The 12265-nt window shown below is 36.6% G+C and overlaps 1 protein-coding gene across 3 annotated transcripts in view; it reads left to right on the top strand.

The window, feature by feature from the left end:
- The window catches only part of LOC121415832 (dual oxidase 2-like), a 32868-nt gene extending 20918 nt beyond the window's left edge, over positions 1 to 11950 (top strand). For all 3 annotated transcript variants that reach the window (XM_041609183.1, XM_041609184.1, XM_041609185.1), the window contains 16 exons: positions 5 to 124; positions 501 to 634; positions 943 to 1206; positions 1744 to 1966; positions 2641 to 2734; positions 3460 to 3635; positions 3983 to 4103; positions 4469 to 4713; positions 5760 to 5990; positions 6313 to 6456; positions 6806 to 7087; positions 7568 to 7797; positions 8293 to 8451; positions 8807 to 8962; positions 9360 to 9488; positions 10060 to 11950. In XM_041609183.1, the coding sequence (XP_041465117.1) occupies positions 5 to 124; positions 501 to 634; positions 943 to 1206; positions 1744 to 1966; positions 2641 to 2734; positions 3460 to 3635; positions 3983 to 4103; positions 4469 to 4713; positions 5760 to 5990; positions 6313 to 6456; positions 6806 to 7087; positions 7568 to 7797; positions 8293 to 8451; positions 8807 to 8962; positions 9360 to 9488; positions 10060 to 10182 (2831 nt within the window). In that variant the 3' untranslated portion in view covers positions 10183 to 11950. The remainder of the gene's footprint in view (positions 1 to 4; positions 125 to 500; positions 635 to 942; positions 1207 to 1743; positions 1967 to 2640; positions 2735 to 3459; positions 3636 to 3982; positions 4104 to 4468; positions 4714 to 5759; positions 5991 to 6312; positions 6457 to 6805; positions 7088 to 7567; positions 7798 to 8292; positions 8452 to 8806; positions 8963 to 9359; positions 9489 to 10059) is intronic.
- Positions 11951 to 12265: the final 315 nt, after the last annotated feature.

The raw sequence follows: 12265 nt of genomic DNA, 5'->3' as shown, positions 1-12265 counted from the left end.
ATAGGTGTTATCGCAGTTCTCCTCATCCTGGCTCATATTAGACAACATCGCATCCAGGAAGCTCGCAAGTTACAACACAGGAAGACTAGGTCACGTGACCCAAGTAGAATCAAGACCTACGCAGGTATGTACTTCTGATATAAGATGTGGTATTCTCTTCATTAAACGCCCTCTCCCCTCTTTCTTTCCTCCCTCCCCAAATTCTTTTCAGAGTATCCACCGGGTTCTTGTAAGAAATTAATTAAATGTTTAAACTCTAAATTTGTATCTACATTTGGATGTTTTTGTATTTGTATCCCCCTTTTCGTGATGTAAGATGGTGTTTATTTTGGGTAAAAGAGTAATTACTCCCATCATCAAAAGAATTGTGAATTTGATACACATACATCTGTTCCGTTTTATTTTAAGGAAATCGTTTAATTACATGATGGTTGGTTAAGAAAACAAACATAACACTGTTGGAATAACGGACATTTCTGTTGTATCGTTTGTTGATAAAGCTTCTGAATGGTGTGGAAAGAAGGAAGGAACCAGACAAGTTCAAGTCAAACTGGGACCTGGAAAGAAGATCCGAATCACCAACGACCGTGGAAACAAAATTTTCCGAACTGTTGACCTCACCTCCTATAACAAGGTAAGGATTGCGATCCAGTGGTCCTTTTCCACATAATTATCAACTTCACTTCCCAGATCAAAACACGCTCAGGTAGCGCTCAAATTAACAATTAAAGAGTTACTGTTGATTGATGAATGGTATTGTGATTTGATAATATTGACTATTTTTTTCTCCTTTGAAACTATGATAATGTCTTGTGTTGAATTTCACCTCGAACTTCTTAGTTTATTTGAGGTAGTCTTCTGCATTTGTTTCATCAGAAACATTGCATATCATTGTGAGAAAGTATCAAACATTGACAGCACGACCCCATCTTGTTATCACAGGTTGGGCTGCTGGTATCCCCTGATGGTAAGCGACGCTACATGGTTGTCAAGTTCGATCGCGAGTACGACATCGTACTGAAGTTCCCTGACCCTGAGAGCCGTCTAGAATTCATCAGCGACCTGGAAGCCTTCCTTGGCAGTGATGAGGTTGGTGTTGGACGTGAGAGGCAAGAGATCCGGGAGAACGAACTTCTCAAGGTTGCAGTTACCAAGGAACATCGTACCAAACTCTTGGAAAAATTCTTCCTTATGGCTTTCTCTCAGGTGCGTTATTAAGAGTACTCTGTTTAATATTCTATATTGGGGGGGGGGTTATAGGCCAAGACCTTTGAATTAGATTATCAGCACAAGAATAAAAAAAGGAATACACAAACAGATAAGGGACATCCAGCATATTTGAATTATAATTTGTGTATTACGACATGTTAAGTATGGCTTACAGTTTCATTTATCTTCATTATTTTATCCAAAAAAAATATTGCATAAAGACTTGATTTCAAGAAGAAAGACTTCTCATTTATCCTAGAAAACATATTTGTGGTGATTGGAGAGTACAAATAGAACATCCTTGCCATTGCCATCCGGCGAACTAAAGTTTGAAAATCAGTCAATTATTTCACTCCAATCTCTCACTCAATTCTTGGTACAGCCTGTTCATCCTGAGTTTGCTGACATAATTTTAAGATATTAGCCTCAGATATGAACACATTCCCTGTTACTATAAGGGGTATACCAATATCACTATGCATTTCGAAAGTATTTCCCGTGTGACATCTACGGATTTCATTTTTCACTCACTAGGCCTTCAAACTTGACTTCGACGCTGATGATCTTGACAACCTGGATAACAAGGAAACCAAGGACATTCTTGAATGCGAGCTTACCAAGACTGAATTTGCAGATGTACTCACCATGAAGCCAGACTCCCTCTTCGTTGAACAGATGTTCGAGCTCGTTGACCAGGATAACAGTGGATCCATTTCATTTAGAGAGTTCTTGGATGTCATTGTTGTCTTCGCGAAAGGTAAGCTATCTGATTCTTGGCGATAGCTTTAAAGTCTCCTAGGAGTGGATTATACCCTTGAGTTTTGACATATCACTTACGTATCACTGATCTGGCTATCATACTAAGCAGGGGCAAAACCAGGAAAGGAAAAAGGAAACAATAAAATAATGTGTTTTGTGTCACACGACTTAATGATTAGGAGGTTGTGATAGAGCAAAGAAAGTAATTATATTTGGACTGTGATATTGATAAAAATACAGTACTAAAGACTTTTGGGGGGATATATTTTCATGAATGTTGTTTACGTCAATTACATATACCCACCATTCTGTGAAACCTGTCCTCATGAGTTACCATTGGTTCGTGTCACTGTCGGCTATGGAGAGCCAGTAATGCCATAATCTTGTCTAAGTTCATATTCATTTTACAAACTCAATAGTTATGGCTTCTGCCCTTTCTTTAAAATGTGACTCCTTCATCGATAAAGATTCTTATAACATATAGGCATGCATGTAGCGTAGCTGGCTTTCTTTTTCATTTAACATCTCGAATCAATATTTGAAATCGATTTCACTTTCACGCGCATCAATCTGTAACTGAATGGGACAAAAAGAGAATAGTTTTCAGGAAAAAAAAATGCAGAAATATTATAGCCTCTTAAAAAATGTTCTATTGTTTTTCCCATTCATTAGGACAACCTGAAGACAAACTGAAGCTGATGTTCAACATGTATGACATTGACAGATCTGGCCATCTATCCCGTGATGAGTTTAGGCAGATGTTGAAGTAAGTGTTATGCCATTAAATGTCTCTCAGTCAATCAACATTAATAATTAGTCAAAGCAGATGAATGGGGAGTTTTTTTAGTATTCTTTTTTTATGATGCAAAATTTATTTGAATTTTTTAAATTCTTACAAGAATAAAAATTCTTATTTTTGTAAAGAAAGTATTTTTAATGATTCTGTTTGTTCTTTTAAACCAAGGTCAAGCTAGGTTCATTTAATTGATTAAGTTTGCTTTTTTTTTCTTCAACCTTTCCCACTGGATGCCAAGATTTCATGATCTAAACTAATTATTACTACCGTTGACGGTAATAAGAACACCTGTCACTACAATACAGAAACTACTACTACTACAACAATAACAATGGCGATAATGAATACGCCAATTGATTAAGACAACTATAAATTCAATGAAAGTAACAGCACCATTATGTATTGTGCTGTATGATGTGGAGTGTAGGGATGCCTTATTTACTCGATTTAGTGGCAGTGGTAGGATGAATCATGTTTTTTAAAGGGGGGAGGTAAAAGACGTAATGAACATACAGGAAGATAGTGAGAAGGAGAAGGAAAGGTGATGAAAGCGTTCCTTACCTGATTTTTGGTATCATCAGGTTTGATCATTTATCATATAAAACACTTTTAAAAAGTCTGCGCTACTTTATGCTAATTCACCAATCATTTTACCTGTTCTAATGTCTTACTGTACCATACATTGTTTTGACTAGATCTATGATGGAGATGGTCAGTGCTAGCGTTGAAGAGACGGACCTTGACAAACTAATCCACGATATGTTCGAGAATGCTGGTCTTGGAGATAAACAATCCCTTTCCCCTGATGACTTCATTCTAGTTATGGCTGAACACAAGGAAGAGCTCAATAATGCTAAACTCGATATCGCCGGTAAGTCATCACACTCGTCCTTAAAAAACTTCTTTGAGCATCTACTTATCGGACTCCTTGAGCTTGTACAATCTTTACTTACACTTCTCTTTCTCTCTTTTATCGTTCTCTCTCAGTCACATATTGCTCCTCTCTACTGATATTGTAAACTATCATGTTATCACATTACCATGTTGCCTTCTAGGAAATTCTGTAATAACCAGCATGTAAGGTGCTTGATAATCTTGATTTAAGAGGTTTTTAAAATATTTCTCTTGTGAGTGTCGATTGATCGATTTTCTCATTAACTTGATTGCCATCATTAAATCAAATTATATTATCTTTTGTCACAATTTAATCACCTGCAGGAAACATCGCACAAGTACCTGCTCAGAAGGATGCTGGCCCTCCAGGCCGTGGTGCTGCTACTGTCATCAGGAGAGGCAACCTTAACAGCCGTGCCCGACAGACCATTATCAGAGCTTACAAGTATGTCTTTTTAAATATTATCAATCACACTTTTTACACTGAATCTATTGGCGTTCCACTGCAAAGATTTGCTCTTCAAATGTCTCCATACTCGCAGCACGACAACAAATATTGAAGGGTTTAGATCATGTAAGGTTTATTTGTGGGTATATATTTCCAATCTGCAGTAGAAACCCCTTAATAAGAAAAATGAGTGATTTTCCTCATATTAATTTACTTTCATAAACCTTAGACCAAGCACCTATGCTTATTTTTAATTAATGCAACTTTCCAAATAACATTGGAACAGTTTTTGTTAAATTTCCAGACCTCCCCTTTACATTTAATTACATTTAATGTCTTTCAAACCTATTCAACCTTGATAGGGATAAAGACCAGGAAGGTGGCAAAGCCAATGGAGCACCCAAGAGTTCTGGCGGTGGTGGAGTAAAGAAGCGTGCCCAGTCTAAGAGCATCCGTGTTGAGACTGTCCAAAGAGAAGAGGCCAAGACCACAAGCAGCAAGGCTTACAACACCTTTGTCCGCTATTTTGAAAACAACCGACTTCAAATCTTCTACGTTATCCTCTACACACTTGTTCTTGCTGGAGTCTTCATCGAAAGAGCTTACTGTGAGTAACTGTAAATTGTTTATTAATTGCCCTGTGTCATGAAAACATTGATGTCGACATATAATTTAAGTTTAATAATCTAATTTAACCGCCCTGTTAATATCTCATAGGTTAGCCACCAAAAGCACCAACTTGTGATGGTATATCAGCTGTAGCAATATTTATGTACACATATATTCTTACCTCCATTTTAATGATATCCTTGGATTCATATCTAAATTGAAAACTTAAAATCATTAAGAAATGCAACGTGATTGCATTTGGGCCCCTGCCTAACCGAACAAACTTTAAACATTAAGGAGTTCAAGGTAGTGAAATTATGATCCTATCTAAATGAAGAGACTTGTAACATTTAGAAAGTCAACGTAGTGAAATGATGACCCTGTCTAAATGAAGAGACTTGTAACATCAAGAAAGCCAACGGATTGAAATTATGACCCTTTCTAAATGAAGAGACTTGTAATATTTTGAATGTCAACGCAGTGAAAATATGACCCTGTCTAAATGAAGAGACTTGTAACATTAAGAAAGCCAACGGAGTGAAATTATGACCCTTTCTAAATGAAGAGACTTGTCACATTTAGAAATTCAACGTAGTGAAAATTTGGCCCTGGCTAAATGGTGAGACTAAATCACATCTGGAGAAAGTCAACATAGTTAAATTATTACCCTGTCTAAATGAAGAGACTTTTAGCGTTCAGAAAATCAACGTAGTGAAACTATGACTCTGTCTAAATGAAGAGACTTGTAACATTCAGAAAGTCAATGTAGTAAAATTATGACCTTGTCTTGAAGAGTCTTTAAGGAAGTCAACGAAGTGAAATTGTGACCTTGTATAAATGACGAGACTGATGATATAGGAGTCGATGTAGAGAAATTATAACCCTAAAATTCAACGTAGTGGCATACTGACCCACGTCTAAATGAAGGCACATGTATGAATTTCCTTGTCATAGTTGTATCTTACCATAAGATCTTACAAATTTCTTTCTTCATATCCACGATTACTATTCTTGATGGTACAATATCACTTTTTTCTCAAACAGACTATTCCATTGAGCGTGAATTTGCTGGTCTCCGTCGTATTGCTGGTTTTGGCGTCTCTGTGACCCGTGGAGCTGCCTCGGCTATGATGTTCACCTACTCTTCCCTTCTCGTCACCATGTGCAGGAACACTATCACCAAGTTGAGGGAGACTTTCCTCCATCGCTACGTTCCATTCGATTCGGCTCTAGCAATGCACAAGTACATTGCCCTCCAAGCCCTCCTGTTCTCAGGTAGGAATTAGAAGTTTATTGTGATCTTAGTCGCCCTAAAGAACATGTTCTAATTGCAACATATTCACCATTAACAGGGTGAACTACTCACTCCAAACATATTTTTTTAAATGCAAGCCTTGGCTCTTATCACTTGTATTTATTTGGACTAATGTATGGATAACCAGTGTGTGGACAAAAAATTTTGATTCTGAGCATTATGTAGTTTTGTTATAATTTTTGTATAGCTTATTAAAATTATATAGAACTGTTGATTAAGACAAAAGCCAGACTGTTTTCTTTGTAATAAATAATCTCTTTTTCTTGTTACCACTCCTCACAGTTATGCACACCATCGGCCATTCAATCAACTTCTACCACATTTCCACCCAGACTGCTGATGATCTAACCTGCTACTTCCGCGACTACTTCCATCGTTCTCATGAACTTCCAAAGTTCCACTATTGGGCATGGGGTACTATCACTGGTAAGAATAATTTCCTTTACCTATTGTCGAAGTTTTTCTGTCAGTACTCATAATGCATACTTAAAATATGTGGTAGGAATTTGTGCAGGAAATATGATGTGCCATTTTTGCTTCGCATTCCCATTTGAAAAGTTTCACAAGTGGTATACTGAAGTCTATTAGAATTGGGATAATTTGATAACATTTTTAGGGAATCATTAATGTGAAATCTATATTCAATCATGTAATGAAATGACCGGGTGTTGAAAATATTGCAAATTTGAAATTCGAATCTAATAAATCATCTCAGAATTTATGATGTGACGATTGAATTGTGATTAAAATTTTCAATCCCTTACTCTTTCTTTAGGTTTCACTGGTATCCTCCTGGCGTTGATTTGCGCCGTAATATACACCTTTGCCTTCCAGTATGCCCGTCGTCGCGTTTTCAACCTCTTCTGGTTTACTCACAACATGTGGGTCATCTATTTCATCCTGATGTTCCTGCACGGCTCTGGTCGTCTTGTCCAGCCTCCATTCACCCACTACTTTGCTCTTGGTCCCATCGTACTCTTCACCTTGGACAAACTTGTCAGTGTCAGCAGGAAGAAGGCAGAGATTGCTGTAGTCCGTGCTGAACTCCTACCATCAGGTATTTCAGTGTGCCTTACCAAATGGTGCATCCCATGTTTTCTCTCTTTACATTTACCGAGGAGAGATTTTATTAAGGCTTAGGAGTCGAGAGAAGTGGTATTGGGGTATGCTTTTGATTACTATAAAATTAATATGAAGTTTTTTGTTGCCTAAACCTTGTGCCATCCCTTTAAAAAATAAATACATGTACTCAATTATCAGGGGATAAATAAACAGCATGTGCTTTAAGAGTTATTAATTCTTGAATTACCAAAATTAGTGTCATTTGAATATGACACTAATCACTGAAAAAGAGTAGATTTAAATTTTGGGAAGAGCATCATACGTTTTTTTTTTTAAATAACGAAGCTCGTGTGCTTTACAGGTAGAATTCTGGTGATTTATTTTTCTTTTTACAGGATTTGAATTTCCGGAGAATGCCTACTGTTAGAAATAGGTTTACCATAAGTATTTTACCAATTCTTTTTCTTACTGACAGACGTGACAATGCTTGAATTCAAGCGTCCTCAAGGCTTCGAGTACAAGTCTGGGCAATGGGTCCGTATCGCCTGCAAGACCCTGTCTTCAAGTGAATACCATCCCTTCACCTTGACCTCAGCACCCCATGAAGAGAACCTATCCCTTCACATCAGAGCTGTTGGACCATGGACCATGAACCTCAGATCTACCTATGATCCAAACGTTGTGCGCGAACATCCTCTACCAAAGGTAGGGAGGGATATTACTTTATAAATTATCCCACATTCAGACCCAGATCTTTCTTCCTAAATCCTGAAAATAGCATGGATTTGGAAGGCATAATTCTTTTAAGTTCTGAGGTAATACCTGGTATAAGGACTTAGTGTCATTAGATCTCCAGATCGGATGGTTTAAAGTTAAGTGTTGAAGCTGGTTATGAAGGTTCCTCTTAACTTTCACAGCGAATGTTGGTAAACAAAATTATACTGAATGATAAAAGTCCTAGCACCAGCCTGATTTCAGGTTCGATGCAGTGGATGTGATTAAATAAGCCATTAACGGCGGGACTTGAAATCACGAAGTGAGCACAAAGCGGTGGCAAATTTGCATGAGGATATTAAGTAACAGACGATATCACAGTGATATGTACACACATGCCAGTCTTGTCCAAATGTTATTCTAGTCCAGATGAAAGCTATTCTAGTCCAATTAGTATTGTGATATTTTAATCTCTTTTCATTGCAGTTGTTCCTTGACGGGCCATATGGTGAGGGACATCAAGACTGGTACCAGTATGAGGTGGCTGTGCTGGTAGGAGGGGGTATCGGTGTTACCCCATTTGCCTCTATCCTTAAGGATATTGTGAACAAATCAAGCATTGGTGCTCGCCTCACATGCAAGAAGGTGAGTGAGTGTATCCGTGTCTATTTGTGTTTGACCACTCCCATTTGGTTTTACATTACCCTCGTATTGATGTAACCATTTCTTGGTTCATCGTATATTACCTAAAGACATTCAGGAATTAGCCTGTCAGACTATATTTGCATTTTGTTTTTCACTTTGAGTGTTTAGAATAACCAGTGGTTCAAGGCAGGAAAAACTAAATGCTGTTCAATCATCATTGATGGATGGATCTTGCATGCTAAACTTGCAATTGTGAAGATAATTGTCATTTTACATCAGTTCTTTACGAGATTCCCTCCAATGAAAAACCGTTTACTTGATAATTATTTGAGCACTTAAATCCTTATCTTCTCAGGTCTACTTCATCTGGGTGACCCGTACTCAAAAGCATTACGAGTGGCTCACTGATATCATCCGTGAAGTCGAAGACAGTGACACCAACGATCTTGTCAGTGTTCACATCTTCGTCACACAGTTCTTCCAGAAGTTTGATCTCCGAACAACTATGTTGGTAAGTATCTTCTTAGACTGACCTTTCTTTTTTTAGGGGGGCATGGGTGTACAAGATACCATTTCTTACAATTTCGTCTGTTTTGTACATTTGCTGTAATTATTTTTATCAGAAAGGGGGAAACTAGACTAACTTGAACTTCAAGGAAAAAGTAACCAATTTGCTTGTTGAGACAATTATCTATTCAAATCCTGGTATATTGAATTAGTTTCATCCTTGTCTGAATGGAGATACTTGTTACTGATACATTTTATTATATGAACATTTCGTTTGATACTAAGCAAAGCATGCATTGATTGGTTTAGCTAAAAATTTCTTTAAGTATACTTCTGCATATGAACTTTACGGCGAGCAAGCTTATTGATATATTTTTTCCTGTGTCTCTTTCGTTCTGTAGTACATCTGCGAGCGTCATTTCCAGAAGATCTCAAACCGATCATTGTTTACTGGTCTCAAGTCCATCACTCATTTCGGACGTCCTCAGTTCACTTCTTTCCTTCAGTCACTCGAGGATGAACATCCTGGAGTAAGTTTTCTACTTTTTTTTACATTTTAAGAGTCAGTGATGCTTCATACTAACAGTGATGCTTCATACTGCAAACGTGCACAGTAGATTTAATTAAGTACTCTAATTTTGATAGCAAACTTAATTTATAATTAGATAATTATAATTTGGATTTCTTGACTTAATCGTTTCAAGCCTTATACTTGTTGCTTCGTTAAGAGGTACAATAAATTTATGCTACTACTATGGGTTGGTGCTATGGAAATATTCAAAGCGTTTAGGGTTAAAACGGCATTGGTCTCCCCACAGAATAAAGATGTTAGCCTGGATCGAAACCAAATTGATACACTAGCGTCGTTTGGCAAGGCATTGATCCTAATTATTGCCCCTGACTGGCCTCTGAGCCATCCCCGTTGAACTGATTACTCAGATATCTGCTCCCATTTATTATCATTAAAGAAAGATAATACAATGAAGTAACATGAGACTTATTTTCCATAATCTTTGGATGATTCTAATCATATCTACAATAATCATATAATTGTTGTAATCAATGTGAATCTAACCACATTTACTTTTTTTGTCTCCATAGGTTGGAAAGATTGGAGTATTTAGCTGCGGTCCTCCCGGCATGACTAGTGGAGTGGAACAGGCTTGTGTAGATCTTAATAAGTTTGATGGAGCAGCCTTTATCCATCACTTTGAGAACTTCTAAACGTAGCATCTGTAAAGCAGTATCTCTAGCAACGCGGCAGGTCTAGCGCATTTCTTTTGCCGATAAAAAATCCCAGCAAAGATGTATTTATGGCGAGGGTAGGCTATGCCGGGGATTTACTGGTGTTATTTCTTGATCATAATGGATACTTAACATTATTTCTTATTTAAACTATAACAACTAGCAAGGAATGAATACAAACACATTTATAGCGCATTATGTTTTATGTTCACACTTGACTGTAACGTATAATGGTTAGATGTTACCTTAAAGGCAGGACATCAATTTTTGGGGTAGTGTTTTGTCTTACATTTATTTTGTGTGTTTGCTTTTGTCTGGGAAATGACATGAAATGATGCAGTTTTGTACCAAGAGAGCTTGTTAATGTCTTCCAAGAATTCCAAATCGTGCTTAACTTGGTCTATGAAATGTGTTTTTAAAAGTACTACATTGCATTTATAACATTCTATTTTTCTATAAATATGTAACTTGACAATGGTTTTAACATTGTGCATTGTCCATAGAAATTGGTACTTAAAAAGGAAATTGGGGTGCATTGTCGCTCTCATTAAACCGGCACTGTAGATAGCGACGTAGATGTAGACTGTGGACTTAAAAAAACCGATAAGAGGCACAAGAAAGTGACCAAAATTACTATAAGAAAAATAGTATTACACCCAAGAAAGTTATGATTATAGAAGAAGAATGTTACAATATCATACACACACGAGTCGTTCTGTGTTTAGTTGACACAAGAGACATGTGTTGAAAAAGTAAGTCTTACATCCTAATAATTCAGATAATTAGTGTGACAAACTCACGATCCTTTTTTTCTTTATTGGATGTTGCAATGTGCTGTTAGTAAATGCATGTTTGACGACTGGTGATATCAAATATAAATATAGTAGATCTATTTATCACTTTGGTGGAAAAGAATGAAATACTTGACTTCACCTAATGTTTAAAAAAACATAGTGAGTGCGTTTGTGCTTCAGGAGAATATTTTTGTCCGTCAATTTGCATGTTTTGTAGTATGTATTATGTGAATTAGTAGTTGGGTTGTTATCAGGACGACATGTGTTTGAGAAAAAAGAACAAGTTTAAATAGTTTATGCTATATCTTTATACTGGGAGAGTAAACTAGAGTATCATGCAAAATTATCAAAATATACTGAATATATGGATTTAATATTGATTGGTTTTACGTGTCTTTACATTTAAACAACTCTCAATTACAAATTGAAATACCTTTAGCTCTTTCGATACATAACTGATGTGCAATTTTAGCAGCGAAAGAATCTTTTGTAAGGGAGACTCACTTTCAAGTCATAAATATGATTGCTGACCTAGTCTTTCAAATTGAACCATATCAGTCCATACATAATCTTCTATTTTAAATTACAGTGTAACCTGTTACGCACTCTTTGTTGTTAAAAAGTAAAATAGATGTATATATTCATGTTATGTCATAGAAATACATAAACAGAAGCCGTAATGTTTTGGTGTATGTTCTCACAGATAAGTATGACTAACGAAAAGTTATTTGTAATAAGCTATAAATACATATATAACCAGATTTGATTATATTTTGTTCTTGTTTTGTTCTTGTCTCCCAGATGGTTAAGTAAAACAAATATTTCGGACTCTATGCATAAAATGTACAGACTTATCTGGGAGAACGGATTCTGTGTTTATTTTGTCTATTTTTGTAACGGTCGTTGCATGGATGGGCAAATAAAAAGGATGTCATGTAGATGATCAATTTTCATATCTTGATTTGACGTTTGTTTTCTTTTTGTGTGAGACAATATTATTGTTCTTCATGATCAGTTCCTTTCTACCGGTGATCATGGAAAGACCATGTTTATGATCATGGTGAAGGTGTTAGTGATGATGGGGTTAAGTGTCGATGACGACTTTGATGGTAATGATCACGATTGTGAATGATGATTACGACTTCCATCAGCATCTCGATATTGGATACAATGAGGTGACTATTGTTGTCATAATGTTAATAAATATGGTGACATGAGGAAGATGCTGATTGTAATAATGGTTCTGATGATGATGATGATGGTGGTGG

The sequence above is a fragment of the Lytechinus variegatus genome, chromosome 5 (assembly GCF_018143015.1).
Source record: "Lytechinus variegatus isolate NC3 chromosome 5, Lvar_3.0, whole genome shotgun sequence".
Taxonomy (NCBI): Eukaryota; Metazoa; Echinodermata; class Echinoidea; order Temnopleuroida; family Toxopneustidae; genus Lytechinus; species Lytechinus variegatus.
The sequence above is the reverse complement of the archived record's forward strand: the minus strand, read 5'-3'. Positions and strand labels throughout refer to the sequence as shown.